Source organism: Leucopleurus acutus, assembly GCF_964270905.1.
Source record: "Leucopleurus acutus genome assembly, chromosome: 14".
Taxonomy (NCBI): Eukaryota; Metazoa; Chordata; class Mammalia; order Artiodactyla; family Delphinidae; genus Leucopleurus; species Leucopleurus acutus.
The window spans coordinates 58,927,400-58,947,394 of record NC_139156.1 but is presented as its reverse complement, the minus strand read 5'-3'; the positions used below and the strand labels follow the sequence as shown (position 1 = coordinate 58,947,394).

The 19,995-nt window shown below is 53.2% G+C and overlaps 2 protein-coding genes across 2 annotated transcripts in view; both read right to left on the bottom strand.

The window, feature by feature from the left end:
• Nucleotides 1-293: 293 nt before the first annotated feature.
• Nucleotides 294-5,399, bottom strand: NDST2 (N-deacetylase and N-sulfotransferase 2; the record flags this gene model as incomplete). The annotated part of the gene is made up of 13 exons (XM_082855226.1): nt 294-623; nt 718-820; nt 1,018-1,127; nt 1,233-1,304; nt 1,602-1,776; nt 1,904-2,027; nt 2,394-2,490; nt 2,577-2,759; nt 2,891-3,019; nt 3,280-3,465; nt 3,651-3,805; nt 4,115-4,202; nt 4,395-5,399. 13 exons carry the CDS (start codon nt 5,397-5,399, stop codon nt 498-500), a joined length of 2,553 nt encoding a protein of 850 aa, XP_082711352.1. The 3' UTR covers nt 294-497.
• A 3,317-nt stretch (nt 5,400-8,716) lies between these two features.
• Nucleotides 8,717-19,995, bottom strand: part of CAMK2G (calcium/calmodulin dependent protein kinase II gamma) — a 54,333-nt gene continuing 43,054 nt past the window's right edge. The window contains exons 14-21 of the mRNA XM_082855086.1: nt 19,834-19,902; nt 18,628-18,672; nt 17,107-17,155; nt 15,766-15,879; nt 13,509-13,584; nt 13,047-13,141; nt 11,328-11,572; nt 8,717-10,713 (exon numbers count right to left, since the gene is read on the bottom strand). Coding sequence (XP_082711212.1) covers nt 11,340-11,572; nt 13,047-13,141; nt 13,509-13,584; nt 15,766-15,879; nt 17,107-17,155; nt 18,628-18,672; nt 19,834-19,902 — 681 coding nt within the window. The 3' untranslated portion in view covers nt 8,717-10,713; nt 11,328-11,339. The remainder of the gene's footprint in view (nt 10,714-11,327; nt 11,573-13,046; nt 13,142-13,508; nt 13,585-15,765; nt 15,880-17,106; nt 17,156-18,627; nt 18,673-19,833; nt 19,903-19,995) is intronic.

Here is a 19,995-nt window from a genome sequence, read left to right as displayed (position 1 = left end):
ACAAAAATAAGGATGTTTATTAAACTCATTTCTAGCCCACAGCTAGGGCTCATATTCAGCTCTATGAGCCACCGTCTGACCTCATCCCCATTCAATGTGAATGACATTAGAGAGGCCGGGCCACAGGTTGATCCCACAGTAAGGGGTCCCTCCCACGGCCACTACAGATAAGATACACTGCTGGGGATAAAGAGGGAAAGCATTGGATTAATACGTTCCTCTTCACCCTGCCTGGACCCTCTCATTTCCCCCCCACCTTCCAAGACCATGGGCCAAAGGTGCCTAGTACCATCTTGTGGGGTATCAAGGGAAGCCCCTTTATTAGACCCCAGAGCTATGGGAAAGGGATGCCCTTCCCTTCTTAGCCATCCCAGGCCTCGAGGCCACTGAGGTAGAAGGGGGAGGGGCCAGGCCACTCTAATCCCCCTTGTGGGCCCTGCTCTGGGCTTGCCCCTTAAGGAAGAAGGGGGCTTTTGCTGGTACGGGAGGCTGATACATCAGCCCAGACTGGAATGCTGCAGTTCTTCCCGAAGCCACGAGGGCACTGGCTGTCCAAGCCGGCTCAGCAGCTTCGACAGCTCCAAATTATGGTTCCGGAAAAAATCCGTAAGGAAAAGGCGGGACTAACAGGAGAAAAATGAAGTCAGAAATGGTAAGGAGTGGACAAAATCAGATCTTACAGGTGGAAAGGGATACCCTGTCCCTGGCTTTGCTTACCACAGTGTCCATATCTGGGTACTTCCGGCCTTTGCTCTTGCCTAGACAACGAGTCTTGCCACCTTCAAGTCCCTGGCACCAGAATCCCTTATCTTCATCAAACCTGCTCAACAAGAAGAGGCCATTAGGTGACAGAAAAGAAATCCAAGCCTCATAAATGTACACTACCTCTCCCAGCCCAGAGGGACACATGTCTCTCCTTGCAAGACAGGGTAAATCCATGTCTCTTCCAAACAGACACGGTCAACCTGCTTCCCCATTTCCCCCAGAGTCATCCTCCCCTGGGTCATGCTCTCCCACCTGAGGGTCCGTGTGTAGTTCAGAAAGGGTGTGATACCCAGGAACTTCTGGATGCTCTCCATTGAGGCAGCTGGGTTGGTACGCAGTTCTTGCCCATCCACAATCAGCAACTAAAGGGACAGGGATGTGGTTCCCTCTGTATTCCTTAGAAGCCTCTGGGCTGAAGGGAAAAGGAGGGGAAGGGGACCCCCACGTGGGCTACCGGGGAACTGTACCTGTCCAGAGGGGTAATATGTCAGCCAGCGTTGCAGATGGGTGGAATAGTAGCCAGGGACAAGACAACGGTCCTGTAGGGAGCGAAGTGCCAGAGGGGCATGGGAGGAGGCTGAAATCACCTGGTAGAAGGTATAGTTCAGAGCAACTGGGTCTCCATGTGCTCGCTGATGCTGACGGACAAGGAACAGGAAGGCAAGGAATTGGTGATTTGACAGCATTGTTCTGCCCTTCCTCTTAGTCTAGTGAACAGACAGCACAGGCACCCCTCCCCAAGGCACTAGCTTAGTTTCTCTACCCTCATTCCTCTCTGTCTCTCTAGCAGTCACCACCTCTCTTAAGCTCTGATGTGTGCCTAGCTTCAGGCTCACCTGGTACCAGGAGTAGGCCCTGTCAGCAGGGTTGGTGAGCACAGTGATGATCTTGGCTCGCGGCAGGAGGGCAGCCCCCCGACGTGGTACAACCTCTGAGTCAAAGTAGGTGGCACTTTTTTCAAACAGGAAATCAGTGCTGGCATTAGAAGGGACAGGGAAGAAATCCATGTACCTAGGAAGTAGTAGAGAGGAGAGGCAGAGAATTTGCAGAGTGAAGGGGCCGGACATCTGTGCTGGGAGAAGCTGGAATGGGGTATTTTAGGGGAAGGGAGTGTCCTGAGAAGCATTCCAGGTCTCACCAGTCAATGCCCTTGTGGTAATTAGGGCTGCTGAAGAACTGAATCTCCTCAAAGGTGCTGGGGCTTGGGAAACTGCTAGTCACAGCTGGGTGGAGACTCAGGAAGAAGTGAATAGCTGTGGTCCCTAAATGAGAGAGAAAGTCCAGGCCATTGTGGGAGAGAATCCACCTCAACAACATCAGCTTGAAAGAGGTGAGAAAATAATCACTCTGGGTGGTAAAATACCGTTTGGCCAAACTAGAGCGAGAAAAGGAAAGCCTGAGAGAGGCCCAGGGAAGGGTTAAAATGGTAGTTCTCAGCCTTGATTGTGCATCAGAATCACTTGTGGGTCTTTCAAAAAAAACTCAACAAATGATTCTGATGTATAACCAGGTTAAGAATCACTCAAGGGACTGGATTAATGAGGGGTGGGTATGAGAAGGGAGTTCCTTGGCCAAAGAATTCTTTGGGTTTAAGGCAAGGCAACAGAAGTTGCCTAAGGATGATTCACCTGTTTTCTGGGGTCCCACAATGAGGAACTTGGGGAGCCGATCACAGGTTTTCTCCTTGGACCAGATATCTTTGTGCCTCTTGTCGTCACAGGGATTCTGAAGGTGAGGCCAAGAATCAGATAATCTTTTCCTCAACGGCCACCCCCATCACATCTCTAGGTCAGCCTGAGCTCCACCTATACCTGCCAAAGGGGGCTTCGCTCTTGAGGGAAGAGGTCAAAGTACTTCCATGCGAGAGGGACAGGAGGAAGGGTCTGTAGGCGCAGCCGTGTCCAGCACTGGAGAAAGCGCACCAGGCTCTCAAAGGTGTACAGGCCCAGCCGATCATTTCCATAATTAGACAGATGAGTCATAAAGATGCTGATCTGAAAGGGGGTGCCTGCATGTCAGATTTGGAGAGCCTACCCCACTTCAGAAGTGGGCTTGGTGAGCAAAAGTCTCAGTATGCAAACACTTTGGCTGTCCAATCTTCTAGCCCTTCCTCTCGGCACCTTACCGGATTAAGCAGCACTGTCAGAAAGAGTTCTCCACCTCGGATGCTCCGGTCTAGTTCGCGAGAGCCTCCGGGATACTCATTATAGAAGATCGTGTGAGTGAAGAGGCCACACGTCTGCCGTGGCAGCACCTGAGGGAAAAGAACAAACAGGGACAGATGAGATTTGAAAGGTAGAATGAGAAGTAAATTAAGGACAAAAGACCTGAGGCATTAGGATTCCCTGGGTTTGTAGAGGACTCAGTCTGAAGTTACAGCAACAAAGCTCTTGCTATGTGCATTATGACTTTTTATCTCTCTACCCCTTATTATATGGATGAACTTGGACAATGCAGGTTGGAGGCTGTCCAAATGTGGGAGTTTGATTCAAGTCCATATTGGGAGTCCCTCACCATAATGCCATTGTGAATGAAGCCACGGCGGTAGCGGGCAGGGCGGAGATGGGGATACTCCTCAGTGCTGGTCACCTGGATGCCCCACACGGATTTCCAGGCCTCATAGAGCTGTGTGTGGATGGGATACACGCCGGAGTGGTGGGGGGCCACAGCATACCCCAGATCCGTGGGAATCCCATGCTCCTGGGAATGGCAGAGACTCTCACCAGGACCTGGTGAGGTTTGGGGAGTAGAGGGTAAAGAGGGTGGGGATGCCTCCACAGAAAGTAAAATGGAAAGGGTGGGGAAAGGGTACCCCATTAGGGTAAGGTTGAGAAGGAAGCATCATCTTTGGGAGAAAGTATGGGGAAGAGATCCAAGGGTCTCACCAGAGCAAACTGTTTGTTGAGCCTCATCTGGTCAGCCAGCACGGAGCGATTGTGGAACAGGTGTGGCTGCATGTGGCTCCACATGTGGGGGAACCACCAGAACTCTTGGCGGTGCTTCAGCAGCATGTCGTCCCCTGCATCCTCCTCCTCTGTCCCTATGACCACACACTGACCACTGACCACAGCCGGTCAGCCCCTGTGCCCTCCTTTGTTCTGTAACAACACTGACCACTTTCCATCCTTGGGACAACATTGCTGACCTCTGCCCACCTAAGACTATTTTCCCGATTGCCAGCCTGCCCTCCAGCCGCCCATGCTAACCTAAATTCATACCCACTGCTAGCTCCTCATAGCATTCTGACCCCAAACCTTGCCCCTTTTCTCCAACCTGTCTGCCCAGGAGGATGGACAGTGAAGAGACAAACTAAGACTGATACGCTGAAGGAGCAGGGGAATAAGCTCACCAGTATGATAGAACTTGCCCGAGAAGCCCAAGTTGAAGGTGAAGTTGGGGACTAAGGTCCTGAGTTTGTTCTGGGTGGTCAACAGAGCCTGGGAAGAGTAGCAGGGACATGAGAAATCAGGAGACTAAGAAGGAGAAAAATGAGAAGTAGCATTCTTCTTGCCTAGAAAGGGTAGGGAGCGTACCTATGACAAGCTCAGAATCAAGGAAGGGAGTCTGATAGGACAGAGCTTGAAACAGCTTCTAAGGAAAGAAATGAGTCAGGAAAAAGAAAGACTGACCTCAACATCAGCCACCTTCATGCGGGTTCCTTCCTTGCCCACAAAGATGTCATCGATGTCTACCAAGATGTAACGGTCAAGGTCCAAGCAGAGGCGCTTGCCAGTGAGGTACGCAACAGCATCGACAAAAACGAGTTTGTGAAGCCAGAAGGAGAGGCCATGGCCAAAGAGCACCCGCTGGATGCCATCGTGAAGCCCCAAGTCCTGTACCACAGTGGGAAGCCGGGCCCGGCGAGGCAAGGGTCCTGGCACCGGGGGCTCAGCTGGTCGAAGGCTGGCAAGAAGCACTGGTTCATATGTGCTATGATTGGATTGGAAGATGGTCCAGTCATCACCGGGCAGTGGACCCGGCTCCAGGCGGCTGGGGCGTGTGAGATGCAGTAGTGGGGCAGAAGGATTCACTTGGTAGTCCTGGAGCCCCAAGTTTGAATGTAGAAAAAGGGGAAAGCCCTTGAGCTGGGCACTCAGTAAGCTATGCTCATGGGCTCGGAAAAAGCCAATGATGCCCACACCATACTCCACACAGTACCGGTCTAGCAGTTCCCGACTCCAGGCATCCAGGTTGACATACTTGAGCAGGTTCTCATAGATGACCAAGACATACCGGCCACGGGTATGATCAGTCAGTGTGGGCATGTCCCCTCGGCCAGGTGCCAGCTCAGTGCTGTAACGAAAACGGCTGGACTCCAAGATGGCCACAATCTCCTGCCCCAGCTGTGAGTATGCGCTCTCCACAAACACAAGGACCACGGGTTCAGTTCGTGCTGTCTCTGGCGGCCTGGGGGGCCGGGGTGGGACTGGAGGCCGTACAGGGCCAGGACCAGCTGCCCCACCACTACTGCAGTCTCCCAAGGGCAGGGGCAATGGTTCCTTGGCCTTGGGGCTGGTGGATACGTAGTAAGCCAAGAAGCCCATGGAGCCCAGACTGAAAGCGATCAGCAGCAGTATGAGGCGGTGCAGTTCCAGCTGCCGAGCTGGGCGTACCACCTTCCACAGCTTGAGCATGGCGGGGGAGGTGAGGCAGGGATGGGGACCACCTTAGGGGATGGGAGGTAGGAGTTCTATAGGCTGAGGCTCTCTTGGGAGGGTAGAAGGATATGAAAAGAGGGGAAAGGGATTCCTGCAGGGTCAGTTCCCTGAAAAGGTGGAAACAAGTCCCCTTAGTATAGGATAGGGGAGGTAGAAGGGGCAACAGGGGGCAACTGGACAGAGTCCATTGGTCTCAGGTCACCATGGCCCACTGGCCCATGGCTTCAGGATGCAAATCTAGCCAGGCTCCACCTTTGGTCCTGGCTGAGCTTCTCACATCAGAGGTCAGCAAAGTTCACAATCTCTGCCCTCACTACCTGTAAGACAGAAATCAATGGGTTACTTCTCTCCTTGAAACTGTGTCATTAATCCATTCCCCTCTTCACCCCATTTCTCTTACCTCCTGCTCACAGGATGGTTTGTTCTCCAGAAAAAAAAAGCTCCTGTAGAAAAACAACATAATCTGAGTCTCATACTTTAGCTTCACAGCCTGTTCCCTTTCTTAGAATACTGTCTAAATTCTCCCCCCTGAGCTAAGCTCAGAATTGAAGCAGTATATCCAAGGTCTGGAAGGGAACAAATTTCCCATCGACAAGAGGCCAAACAGCCCAGGAGGCTGAAAATGAACCTGCTCTGAAAGGAGTTCCCAACCCGTGACAGAGCAGTTGGTCAGCCAGCAGGAGCTCTGTTCGTCCTGTGAAGAAGGGACGGAAAGCCCCAGAAGTCCCGTGCTCCAACAAAATATCAGATAAGAGGAAACTCGTGTGTCTGTTAATGTTCCTCATCTATCAAACCCAACACCACAGGCTAACAGCACTAATGAACTTGCAGTCAGGTGGGGAAATTCAAGAGGGAAGAGAAATGGTGTTAGCTAATCATTCTACTACCTTCCAAATCCAGAACCTGGGGATTCTCTTTTCCATTGCTTGTGAAAAATTACCCATCCCTCCCCTTTATTTCACTTGTGCCAGCGTCAAGAGGGGTGATAACAATGTAGCCCCAGAGCAGGGCACATCACTGGTACCTAAGAAAAGCTAGAGAGCTGAGTCCAGGGTTTGTCTCCCTATCCACTCCAGTTCTCTTTCCTAACTTAGCCTAGGTGGTACTACACCCTCACCCCTGAACAGCTCAGAAGGGTCCTGAGCTACCCTGGAGAGACATGAGGGATTGAGTCCTGTTACAAAAACAGAGCGAACTGAATGGGGCTGCATGACAGAGAGCAACAGGAGCTTAAGTAGTATACAATCAATTATAGAGAAGGAGTAAGAACAGTCGGATCAGAAAATAGTTTTAAGGAGACCTAATCCCGGAGACTCTTTTCCTTAAGTAGATAGACTACTTCTAGAAGCTTTACCGTCACTCTCCCCACTTTAGTCACTCGAAGTAAGGCCAGTGGCTGGAGATCTCTCTCTACCACACATCCCACACACACACACATACACATCTCCGGGTGATTAAGCAGAGATGGGGTCCTTCAGAACTGAGAGAGACAACTTAAGAACAGTTCTGCTTTGGCCTGGGTAAAACTAATCGGCGTGAAAAGAGAGCTGGGAAAGGATCAAAATGGTGATGGGAAGGGACGAATCCTAAGAATTAGAGGAAACTTTTTGGGGCAAACACAGTAGTGAGAAGAAGTCACTGTGGGGAAGCAGATACTGGGGGTGTATCACCCACGAGGTTAAGAATAAGAGTTAACATTTACTGAGGGCTTACACTTTGCCAGACATTCTTCTAAGAGCTTTCCATATATCTAATGCTCACACCGGTCCTAAGAGATAACTAATATTCCCATTTCACATATGACTAATTTGAGGTCCAGAGAACTTAGCAACTTGCCCAGGATCACACAGCTCAGTCAGTGGAGGAAATGGGATTCAACGTCAGGCCTGTCAGGCTCCAGCCCTGGTCTTAACCACTGCATTTTAGCTTCGAACCTAGAAGAAGCAGCAATATTCAGGGAAGGGGTGATGAGGGAGTACTGGGGTGGGAGGATAAATGCTGAAGCGGGACCGCGGCGGGGAGGGGGCTAAAGGTGCGGGCGCAGCAGGAGGAGAGCAACCGAGGGGGGTGCTGGGGAAGGCGGGGGTGTGGGCCCCGCGCTGGGAGACCGGCAGTGCAGATGCCGCGGGAGGAGGGGGACCGAGCAGCGACACGGGCGTGGGGGGCTGGCACACGGGGGTCGCGGACGGAGGGCCCTGCTGGTGGGAACATGGGCTTACAGGTGGGTATGGAGAGAGTCGGGCGTGGAGCATTAAAGGGGATGGGGCAAGGGGCGCGTGGAGGAGTCTGCGGGGACATAGGGGCGGGCGTCGGGCTGGGGGGAGCCCCGAGGGGAGGAGGAGCCCCGTGCGGAGGGGACGAGCCGAGGGGAATGAGGCCACTGCCAGGGCGGCCTGCGGAAGGGACGGGGGAGGGGAACGCAGGCCGCCCCGAGGGGCGGCCGGGGACGCCCCTGCGGGAGGTTTCGGTGGCCACATTGAGGGAAGTCTGTGAGGGAAGAACTGCGGGGACCGTGGCTGGGGGCCACACTCTGAGCGGGGGGTCTCCTCAAGGGCGGCTCACCCGGCGGACTGGGCGGCGTCCCCGCTGTCCCCGGGCTCCGCCACGTCCCGGGGCTGCCCGGCTTCCCTGCTCTCGGGGCCTCGGGCTGCGTCGCAGCGGCTCCGCCATCTCCGAGCGAACGCTCTGCCGCAGCCGGGCCCAACCACCGCTCCCAGCGGGGGGAGGCGGCGCGCAGCCGCTCGCGGCCCCACTTCGCGTCACCCCCACCTCCGGGCCGGGCCGCCGCGCTGCCGAGGTGCCGAGCCGCCGAACGGTGTTCCGCAGCGCTCGGCCGAGCCGCAGCCTCATAGACGGCGGGCTCCGAGCGCCCCGACAGAGGCGCCCCCCTCCTTCCCGCGCAGTGGCACGGTCCGGCTAGCGTCGGCGCCGAGGGTCCCGGAGCCGGGGCGGGCCGAGGGTGTGGGCTCTTCCACTCGGCCCGGCGGAGGGGGAGCCGGGCCGGCCCACTGAGGGGCGGGAAGGCTGTCCTGGACGCGGGCGGGGCCCGGGGGCGGGGCGAGACTCAGAGCTCACCCGCTAAGGGCCCGAGTTCTTCCCCCTGCTCCAAACTCGCCTCAGACCGGGGGACTAATTGGAGGCTGATGAGTTTATGAGGAAGTCTTATTCTAAAATGAGCCCAAAAGGGGTGGGAGAAGGTACATCTTCTCCACCTGAAGCCTTGTAACCCAGGCTGTTAAATCTAAGCCTCCGGCCATAAGCCTCCAACAGCAGTAACACAATGGAGTGTTTAAAGGTTATTTTATTAAATATCTTCAAGGTTTCATTGTAACAAAGCTATGAAGGGTCTACCAACATTCAGAACAAACACTATTTTTAAATTATTTCTATGTCATCATGCAAAAATTCTGCATCAAATGCCTTCTCATTTCCTGTTTAAAAGGTGATTTTTTTTTTAAGTCTATTGTCTATAGATGCTGACATTAGCCCCAGAAGAGGATTAAGAATGCTAAGAAGTGGGGCTGGAGCAGCCATATGAAGCTATGGGTCTTAATGAACTCTAAGACCATTTGTCTTCAAGCCAGCAAAACCAAACCCTGTGGTGAAGGTGTCTGCGTGCTGGTACTGCAGGCTGCAGGGCAGAAAAGGGTTAGGGCCCAGGGGCTGGGGCATGCAGGAGGTGCTCAGCGGAGCCTGGCTAAATCCAAGCACCAGCACCTGTGAGTCTGCTCTCTTCTCACCTGGCTCCAAGGTAAACCTGTAGCTTTGCCTCTTCTCCCAGCTCCTGTGACTCCTTAAGGCAGTCCAGGGAGCTGGGGCCCACCCATCTATCCCCCCGTAGTGCAGACATTTGTGCAGACAGGTCTGCACAGTTGTTTTGGGGGAAACCAAGGCCATGACCAATTGCTCCTCCATTATCTTCTCTGCTATCTGCTTAGAGTATAAATTTTTCCCTCCTGGAATGGAACTCCTTGAGCACAGAGAGGGACAATGAATGTAGGAGCCTTGGCTCTGGACATCTCTTTTGGGTACATGCAGGTGAGAGACAGGGTGATGCCCATGCAGATTGTCCAGCAGTTAAGTCTATACTTCAGTTGGTCAGTAAGGAGGTCTCTTTGTAGAGGATACCTCTTCTTGCCCGAGTAGTCAGGTCAATCTCAAAGACAGGAAAAGAGATGGGCGTGCAGCAAGGGAAGAGGAAGAAGGGAGGCAGCCCCGAGGGCAGCCTGAATGCATAGAAACAACCATCACTCAATCCCGCTGCCTCACTCTTCCCATCCCACAGGGGCACTTGGCAGAGGGCCCAGGTCCAGATGAGGGTCAGCACAGGGACCACCAGCATGAAAAGGCAAGACAAAGATGATCCAAATCAGCACGGAAACAGAACTGCCAAAGGCAGCAGGGGGAGCCCAGACCAAGGCCCGGCTCTCTCCTTGCTAAGTTATAAGAAAACAAACACAAAGCAAAGCGGCAACCCCTCCCACTTCCCAGCTGCAAGGATTGGGCCTCAATAGCAGGGCCCACGTGCATTGTGCATCCTATAGAAATGGATGAGTCAGTGAGTGCATGTCAGACTAACACGAGGTTTCTCATCAGCTTTGTAGCGGACACACTTCTGCAGCACCAATTCTCTTCCCGTCTATACTAAATGGTACAGTACAGCAATGTCCGGGCCCTGCTTCTCAGTCCTGAGCCCACTGTTTCTCAGCTGCCTCCACGGCAGGCTGGGAGCTCCGCGTTCTCTCCCAAGTAGGTCTGTTGGCCATGATGTTCTTCATCAGCCTCATTCTAGGCGTGTATACAAATTCTGAAGACGTCCATTCCTAGACCTGGGGCAGGTAGGCCACCTCAGGGGCTGTAATCACATCACAGCCCCCAAAGTTCTGTCAGAGTTCTTGCCTGGTCCCCTGAGTCCATGGAGGCCAGAGGCTAAGCTCACCTCTTCAGGGCTGGTAGGTGAGCCCATTGCTTGTGCCAGGATGGGCATCACACAAACTCCTGCCTTCTTGCTAGCCCAAGGGCTATTGGTGGTTTTAAAACGCATCACGGTATGGATCCCATTTTTTTTTTAAACGATCTTCTTTTCTTAAATGTAAAAAACACCTCGGTACAGCAGAGACAGACACGAAGGGCGGGCGGGAGGGCTGCATGCAGGGGCGTGCATTGGCTGCTGCCGCTTTGTAATTTAATTGTTTTAAACCTCAAACGAACAGGACTGCCGCTGTCACTCAGGCCCTCCAGAGCCACTGGCTGCGAAGGTTTGACCTCCGGCTGGGATCTCCTTATGCCCCTGTCAAACAGAACAGACCTGGTAACAGAACAGAGGACAATACCCACACAGAGGAGTTCCAGAGACTTAAACACACTACATACGTGGTCAAGTCTGCCTGAGAGGGTGGAGGATGGGGGAGAAGCTAGTATTTAAACATAACACTGCCTCACATTTGCTTACTAAGTGCTTTACTTACAAGTATATTATTTAATCCTCACCACAACAAAAGAGGTAGCCACCGCTCCTTTTTTTTTGGGGGGGGGCTGCACTGCAGCCATGTGGAATCTTAGTTCCCTAACCAGGGATCAAACTCGAGCCCTCTGCAGTGGAAGGGCGGAGTCTTAACCACTGGACCGCCAGGGAAGTCCCTCCTTCTTCCTTATTGACAGCTGAGGAAAATAAGGCTTAGGGAGGGGAAGTAACCTGTCCAAGGTCACCCAATTTGGAGTCAAGGAGCCAGACCCAAGTCTGTCTGACTTCAGAGCATGACTTATTACAACCACCACACTGTCCAGCCTTCACTACTCTTCTGGGATGGCCCATGTATCCTCCCCCAATGCCACCTCTCAACCTCTTCTTCCTCCTCTGACCCCACTTGTCCCAGCCGCTCCCCAACCCCCCACCAGGTGCACCTGTGGCTGAGCTCACTGCAGCGGTGCGGCAGGGGCCCCTGAACAGTGATAGTGGACATTGAGCCACTTGCCATCCCGGCGGTGCCAGACCCTGGTCTCCTCTGACTGGCTGGTGCGAGGCCGGCCCTGCCCATCGATGTACTGGGTAAGGCGGATGTAGGCGATGCAAGCCGCGTCCTCTCCAATCACGTGGACGTGCGGGTTCAGGATGGTGGTGTGGATGGGCTTGCTGTTCTTGGACAGGACTGTAGGGGGCAGGGAAGGGTGGGGTAGGTAGGAGGGTGTCAGGCCTGGGGACTGGCATTTTCCACCCAGCCTGCACTTCCCAAGTCTCACCCTCTCTCCAGTAACCATTCTGTGAGTCTCCAAGTCCCCATACACCTTCCAGAGGCTGGGAAACCCCATCAGATTAGTCTTGATTATTCAAAAGGAAGAGAAAGGTGTGGAACAATGATAATAGCAGCTACTGTTTTAATCAGACATTGTGCTGAGGGGTTTTACACGCATGAGCCATATTCCTTGGTCAATATTATTTTCTTCTTTATAAGATAAGGAAATAGGCTCAAGGAGGTTAAGTAATTTGTCCAAATCACACAACATTTGAACTCAGGACTATCTTAACGAAAGCCTATGATGATCTTTCTACCCTAATAGGTGGGTTTAGATTTCATAAGGGTTGGCTTGTCCCTAATTAGGGTTATAGAGCAAAATCAAGAACTTAAAATATTCAAAATTGATTTCTGATTTTAAAAAGATCCAAAGTTAAAAAAAAAAAAAGTCACCAAAGCACCAAGCTCAGGATATTCTCAGGGTTCCCAGGTCCTCTGGGGGAAAACCAAGAGAAGATGGGTTGCCATTATCAGCAAACACTATGGATTGTGTTGCTTTTATTGAGATTCATATTTTACTTCAATTCAAATATTAGGGGCTACATGAGACCTTTTGGAGAGCTTCTATAAATTCTGGAATTGCTTCTGGCTGACAGAATTACCTAGATAACCTAGGGTTTATAACTGCAGCTAAGACATGGAGAGGATGGCAGTTAGTAGAGAAAACAGTGAGAAAATAAAATCCAGGGTAGGATCCTTTCCCAGGATAAAGTGGGAAAGATGAGAAAAAAATAAGAAGGGGGACGGTCTTAGTGGAAAGAAAGATGGGAGGAGGAGATGAATCAGCTTCTTATCCTCTGGGACTTCCAGGAACTGTCCAGGGCATATACCCTGCACCCCTGGCTCCCAGCCAGGACTCCTGTCTCCCTCGTGGCTAGGAGGACCCTAGCCACAACTTCCGATCTCACAATCACAAACAGCGCCCTGTTACTTGCTTGCACATTCTTATCATGGTTTTAATTTCCTCTACTCTGAAACCTGCAGACACAGAGCTGAGATCATTTCAACCTAACCTCGCATGGTTTCCAATCGTCTTGGAACAAGGCGAGGCTTAAAGAAATACAGTGGCCTTGATTATCGCAACTGGCATTGGCACTGCCACAAGGCAGCTGCAGAATGGAGGGGCAGGCGGGGCTGTGGAGGCGGCCCTTTGAAGGTGCCAGTTGAAGACCATCCTCAGGGCCCAAGGGGGCAAGCACATAGACCAGGGTGCGGCAGGCAGGTCCAGTAAGGGAAAAGCGGGCAACTGGGAAGAGGAGAAGGTGAGCGGGGACAGAGGCAAGGGGGTGAGGGGCAGGCAGGAGTATCTCAGCAGCACGAACCCACTCACGATTCTCAAAGTAAAACTTATGGAAATCCATCCCTTCCACGAGGTTACCGAGGGCCTCAGGCTCAAAGGAAGTGAGGCCTGGATCACAAATCTTCCTGCAGGGGGAAAAAAAAAAGCAGCCCATCAGTCTTGTACGAGAATTACTCGTCTCTCTTCCCCATCAGTGGTGTCTGTCCCGCAGCAGGTTATCTGTGGGCTGGGCCTGACAACACGGCTGAGATCTTAGAGCCCTGCCTGCCAAGCCACTTAGTTCTGCCCTTTCAGCCCACGGCCCAGACACCACAGGCGGGCTCAATCACTGATGTCTACCTGGAAGGGCTCCCAGGCTAGGGGCCTGGTGTTTAACTCAGACACTGTGTGCAAGGCCCAGCCTTCTCTTTACCCCTGGTCCCAGCTGCTTTTTGGGAGGAGGGAAGGCCTCGAGAGATGACTTGGGTCTCAAGGAAATAAGTCTCTACTCACGTGTAGGCCTCAAAGTCCCCATTGTTGATGGCCTCAATTAGTTGTTCTGTGATCTTAATGATCTCCTGTTTTCGCACTGTGGGGGGAAAAATATAGCAATTTACCCGCGGGAGACTGGGAATCTCCCAAGTGATGGAAAGCCCTCCCCAATCCTTCAGAGAATCCCCTGTGATCTCTCTGACAAAGACATCCCTGTCTTCTCTGTCTTTAAGGCCCTTTGCAGGAAGATGAGCCCACCTTTCTCTCCATTCCCCCTCTGTTGTCCATAGAGCTAACGACCCCCCCCACCCCGCCCCGCACAAAGCCCGCCTTATGATCCTCTGGCCTTTGCCTCCCTCTCCATCAACAACCAGGATGCAGAAAACACTCTTGTCTTTAACAGCTGAGGAGCCTGACACATTGTGAATATTCTGCCCTCAGTCTGTGTATCTGATCCCTAGCAGGTTTAGCCTCTCAAAGAACCATCTCCCGATAGGGCTGTTTCCACCACCCACTTGCTTCTCTCACCTGAAGGGGCTCAGTCAGGTCTCAGTTACCACCTCCCCACCCCCAGCCCTCACTTAGTGGTCCAGAACTTAGCCCTGGGCGACAGCCAGCCTGAGAGCAGAATCTAGCCAGGGATGAGGTCTCCAAAGGATGAACAGAGCCCTGGGATGGATGCTTAATTCTCTTCACCCTGCTCATCTCCTCCACAGGGCTTTTCTGGGATAAAGGACCTTGGAACTACAAACACTCTTTCTTAAATGGAGCCTCTCACCAGTGAGACAGTTCCGTTTACCCTGGACAAGCCTTGGAAAGGCTCTAAATCTCATACCAGCTCTCAAGCCAGGACATGTCCCTCAGGAAAACCAAGACAAGCTTCAGACTGACAGGCAGGCAGAGTTGGTGCCCTCAGAGCGCCCCCAACCCCAATCCCAAGCCAAGGGACTGCTGGTAACATCCTGCTCTCCTAGGCAGCTCACTTACAGGGAGCGCCACTATTAGCAGAGGGTACCGCCAGGGTAAGGGAGGCCTCGTACTGAGCTCGGGCTAACCCTGACCGGAGCCCCAGGCTGGCCCAGGCCACAAGCCTTTCCTCACAGGAGCGAGAGGCTGCAAGACAAATGTGAGCATTAGGACAGCACAGCTAAGGGGCACCACTGGGAGAAGGCAGAGCAGCCAATGGTACAGCCAGGAGGGGGGCTCTACAGCCACCAGCACCACCATGGGGGCAGCTCTAGGTGAATAAACAGGAGGTGAGGGGAACCACAGAGCTCTATCCACTTTCTAGAGGCAAGCAGGTAGGCACACGTACACACACACACACACACGTACACACACACACACGTACACACACACACACACACACACACACACACACACACACACACACACACCCTCTCCAACCCCACCACACCCATCTGCACACACACACACACACACACACACACACACACACACACACACACACACACACACACACACACACACACACACACACCCTCTCCAACCCCACCACACCCATCTGCAGGACCTGACTGGGGCCCTATGGGTGAAGAGGATCGTGTTTAGAAACTCTGAAAGGACAGACAGTAGGAGGGAAAGAAGCAGACAAAGGCATCCTCTACAAAAACACAACTAAAGATATAAATACAAGCTACCATTAACCCAGCAAAGCATCATACCCAGGCATCCTACTATCCCATTTATTTTTCGTAATGCTATGAGGTAGGTGCCATTTTATCCCCACTTTACAGATAAGTAAACTGTAGCTCTGGGAGGTTAAGTTACTTCACACATTTTTGAAGGTAGTGTAGCTGGATTTAAACTCAGGCCTGTCTCACCCCAAGCTCTTAATATGATCTTACGCTTAGCCTCAAGAAGCACCACATCCCGACATGGTTTCTTGACTATGGCAAATTTCACCCCCCCACCCCATGCCCACTACCCTGGACCTGACTTCTGACTCCACCTTTCTTCCCACTCGGTGCCGAGGCAAGGCCCACTGCACATCCCAGTGGCTTTCTACTCCTTCCCTCCTGCAACGATCTTCCACCCGCTCTTCATGTCTTTGGGCCCCAGTCTCAGGGCCCCTGCCTGGTCTTAACAGCACCTCCAATCAGCTCCCACACCCAGCAGAGGCTGAGCTCCTGAGGCTGACCAAATGGACAGCTGGGCTGGGCTGACAGCTCTGAGGAGGGGCTGGGGGGGGAATCCCCGAGGGGCTTCAGGACAAGCCAGGGAGACGGAAGCCAGAATGTGCCTCCCTCACACTTACTGGCTGAGGAGCAGAGAGAAGGCTGGGGCTGCATGCCTGCAGAGGGGGCTGTTCTGTCCCGGGAGCTCCGTCCTTCAGGCACCGAGCTGCCATTCCCAGTGCGGAGCGGGGCAGCTAGCCAGCCAGGGCAGGGCAGGGCAGGGCAAGGCAGAGCAGCCAAAACAAACAGAACAAGGCAGGTGAGCGAGCAAGCCGGACAGGACCCGAGCCCGTGGCACTGAGAGCCGGGGCAAGGCGATGCCTCGGGCTGCTGTGGACGCTGGACCACGTCCCACGCCGCCGCCTCTGCCACAGAGGCCTCCCAGCTGAGAGCCCCAGGAAGGCGCACAGACCTGGGTTTGTGGCTTCCAGAGGAGCCTGCGAACAGCCTGTACAAGTCCTGGGGAAGATGTTCTAGGGGGCAAGGCTACAAGGTCAAGAGCCCAGCAGTGCAGGAGCCGCTTACCCTGCCAGCACCGCCAGAAGTGAACTGATCTGACCTCAATCCCAGCAGCCCTGGAAGCACTGTTCTTTACTGCCTTATACGTTTATGCTTTCTTTTTTCTTTTCCTTTTCCTTTTTTTTTTTGGTATTACCAGAGATTTGTTGCTCCCTTATCGCCGCTGGGCATGCTCTCTCAGCTCTGTCCTGTAACGTTCCTCCAACTTTTCTGAGGACCTGGCCTAAGGTCACTTACTGAAGGCAAAGGGAGCAATTCCAGGAGGCCAAACCAAAGAGCAGGACAGAGATTCCCAGCAGCCTGGCCTGCCATGCCTTCCCACACCCCCTGACACTCTGGCCAGGCCCAAACTTAAGCTGGTGGTCTGCACAGGACCACTGGGACAGGGCCAAATGTGGTTGACTCCGTCACTCATACCAAAGCTTTGTGGTAGGAGTGACCAACCCACCCCGACGTGTCCAGGACTGTCCTAGTTTTAAAACCAAAAGTTCCACATCCTGGAAATCACTTCAGTCCTGGGGAAATTGGGATGACTGGTCACCCTACTAATGGCTCATGACATCTATAGGCTGCTTCTGCAGGGACTCAAGATGTCCCTGTTCTGGGATATCACATCGCAGCAGCAACAGGAACAGTTCTCTGAGCCCTGGGCCTCAGGAACAGCCCTCGTTTAGCTATCCCAGACTTGGGGTCAAAGAAGAGAAGCCACTTGCCCAGCCCAGCAACAAGAGACAGGGCCTCATATCTTGGCCCATGGAAAGTAGCTTTTATGCCAAACTTTCTCCTGGCGTATAAGGAGCCACCAATCTCAGTTCTGGGGGCAGACAAGGCAGGTGCCCCACTGGAGCCTAGGTACCTGGGACACTGCCGGGGCCCCTTCCCCACCAAGGGCTAGCACCTACCTTTGAGGTCCTCATCTTCTGTGGTGGTGTTGCAGCTCTCTGTGGAGCCCTGCAGGCCAAAAAGAACAAGTTTCTATAAATGAGGCCCTTGGAAACCAGAGGAGCCAAGCAGAACAAAAGCAAGAGCATGTGCTCCTACGGGAGCTGCAAGGAGGAATCAGAAGGTTCTATTTCCACCCTTGCCATCTGACTCCTATGAAACTCTGGATTCCCAAACACCATCCTGAGTCTTCCCCAAGTCAGTAAATGTACCACTTATCCAGTTGTTCAGGCTAAAACCTAGAGTCATCTTCTAGGTTTGATTTTTATGCTGATTCTTTTCTTTCTCTCTTTCCCTCATATCTCAATTATCTAATCTAAAACCAAATCTGTCAGTTCTACCTCCAAAATAAATTACGTGTCTTACCTCTTCTCCTCAAATGCACAGCTACAACCTCAGCCCAAGATGCCAACATCTGGCACCTGAAATACACAATAGCTGCCTGGTCTCCCTGCTTCCACACTTGCTTCCTCCCTGAAGTTCTTGCCCATAACACAGCCAGAGTGTAAATCAGATGCCATTACTCCCCTGCTAAGAGCCTCCAACTGCTTCTTATTGCTGCTGGAAAAAAAATGCAAACTCCTATCAAATCCTACAGAGCAGGTCCTGTCTGCTCCTCCAGCTTCACCACCCTCCTGCTACTCTCCCCCTTCCTCACCACACCCTTAGCTCTGATTTCTTCTGTCCCGTATATGTGCCAAGCCCCTGCCCTTGCATTCCCTCTGTCCAGGGCACTCTGCCTCAGAGTCTGCCTGGTTGTCTCCTTCCAGTCTTTTAGTTTTTAGCTCAAATATCACCTCCTGAGGGAGGCCCTTCCCCGACCACTTAATTAAAGGCCCTGTTCATTATCTATTTACTTTGCATCATTTCTTCATAGCACTTATCACTACTGGATTTTATCTTATTTATTTGGTTTTCGGTTTATTATCTACCTCCCCTACACCTGTGGAGAGGGATTTCGTCTCGTCACCTCTGTAAACCAGAGCCGTGGATGGTTTTGGGCTCAATAAGTATTTACTAAGGGTAGTGAAAATACGGAGACAAGGTTATTGAGGGCATAAAGGAGTGAGGCAATGGGGAATGACTGCTCTAGGGTCTGACTGCCTCTGTTTTTCTAGCTAATGTTTACTCTCATTTAAACTTCACATGGAAGAAGATTCTACTTTTATTATCCCCATTTTACAGAAAAGGAAACTGAGGTGCAGCCTGGGAGAGTGACTGGTCCAGGGGTCCAGGGCCAGGATGCAAACTCAGGCCTGTCTGGCTCTAGAGCCTGAGCTCAGCATCACTACGGTATGATGCCCTCCCTGGCAACAGAGTGATAAACAGGCATGTGCTACCCCCAGCCTAGACTCTGCAAATACCTTGGCCTTGAGGTGCAGCCTGTAGGCTGCCATCTGCAGGACGCTTAAACCCTGTGACCCAGTCCACCTGTTTCCTGCTGTCCTGGAAAGCAGGAGACTGGTTCAGGAGCCACTTACCTTGATCCCATCTGTAGCGTTGTGGACCACAGTGGTTTGTGGCTCCTGTGAGGGAAGATGAAAATTACCCTCCTGACCTGGGGACAGACCTACAGCTCTTCCCTAAGGGACCCCACCCCTACCCCAGCACCCTCGTACATTGACCCTATGATGACCACTGAGGTCTGCTCGCCAGCCATGCTCACAAGACAAAATATCCTGGCTCAACTGGGTCCCAGGCAGCTGGAAGCCCCAGATTTAGGGGACAGCACTGGCTGGTAAGGAGGAGAGGCCTGGCACTTAATGGAAGCAGGTACTGGGGAAGCCGAGGACAAGGGCCCCTGTTCCCGAACCCTGCTGAATCTGAGTGTCCTTTCTCCCAAGGGACAAGTACACTGGAGGAGCTGTAGGCTTGAGGGCACAGGCTGGGCCCTGACAACAGTGTTCATCAAGGGGAGTGCAGGAGGCAGGGATGCCGGGAGAGTGGACTAAGGTCTCCCAGAAAGACCCAGGATGGCCCTCAGCAAGCTGAGCCCAGAGGGCCGCCTTCTTCACCCACCCTGTGCCTCTCCCAGAGTTCCTGTCCCTACAGCCCCACAGCAGGCAGCTCCAGAGGCCACAGGAAGTAGGAGGAGGGGCAGCACAAGTCCCCCTCCCTCTCTCCCAGACACCCCCTGCTAACTCTAGTTAGTCACCAGCAGAGGGAGCTCTGAGAGCACACAGTGCCCCTGGCTGAGCCCCGACAGAACTCGGACAGCATGGGGGCTCTCCAGGAACCCAGACACCTCAGCACCATCCAGAGGTGCGGGACCCCAGCCCCCCTTCCTATTCATTGCTTTGCAAAGGAGAGGCTGAGGTAGATTTTACAAGGAGGCCTCCAAGAACTGATGTACAGATCCCAAGAAAGCTCCTACCCTCTCCTTTTATAAGCAACTCACCTTCCCGGCCCCTGCAGCAGACCCACTGAGGGCCCAGCCTGGGGCTGGGAGGCTTAGCTGAGAGCCCTGATCACTCTCCCCCCGCCAAGAGCAAAGAAGCAGGAGCAGCAGTTCTGCCATGCAGGAAGGAACACAGCCAAGCACGACAGTGAGGGGCCTATGGGGCAGTGCGCAAAGCAGCCTGCTCTATAGGGATGAGAAAGGAAAAGGGCCAAGGAGGCCTGGGAGGAAGCGGGAAGGAGGGGAGGCAGCCAGGGGCAGGGGCGGAGAAGCGGTAGTCAGGAGGTACCATGGCCGTCTGCAAGGGCGCGGGCTCTTGGGCTGGGCTTACGAGACTGTTTTTGTTGTTGCTCTGTGGCTGAGACAAGAAAACAGATGGTTTAGTTCCTCTAGAGTCACCAAAGCCGCCTGACTCCCAGACCTCCCTTGCACCGCCGGCCTGGCCCGGAGG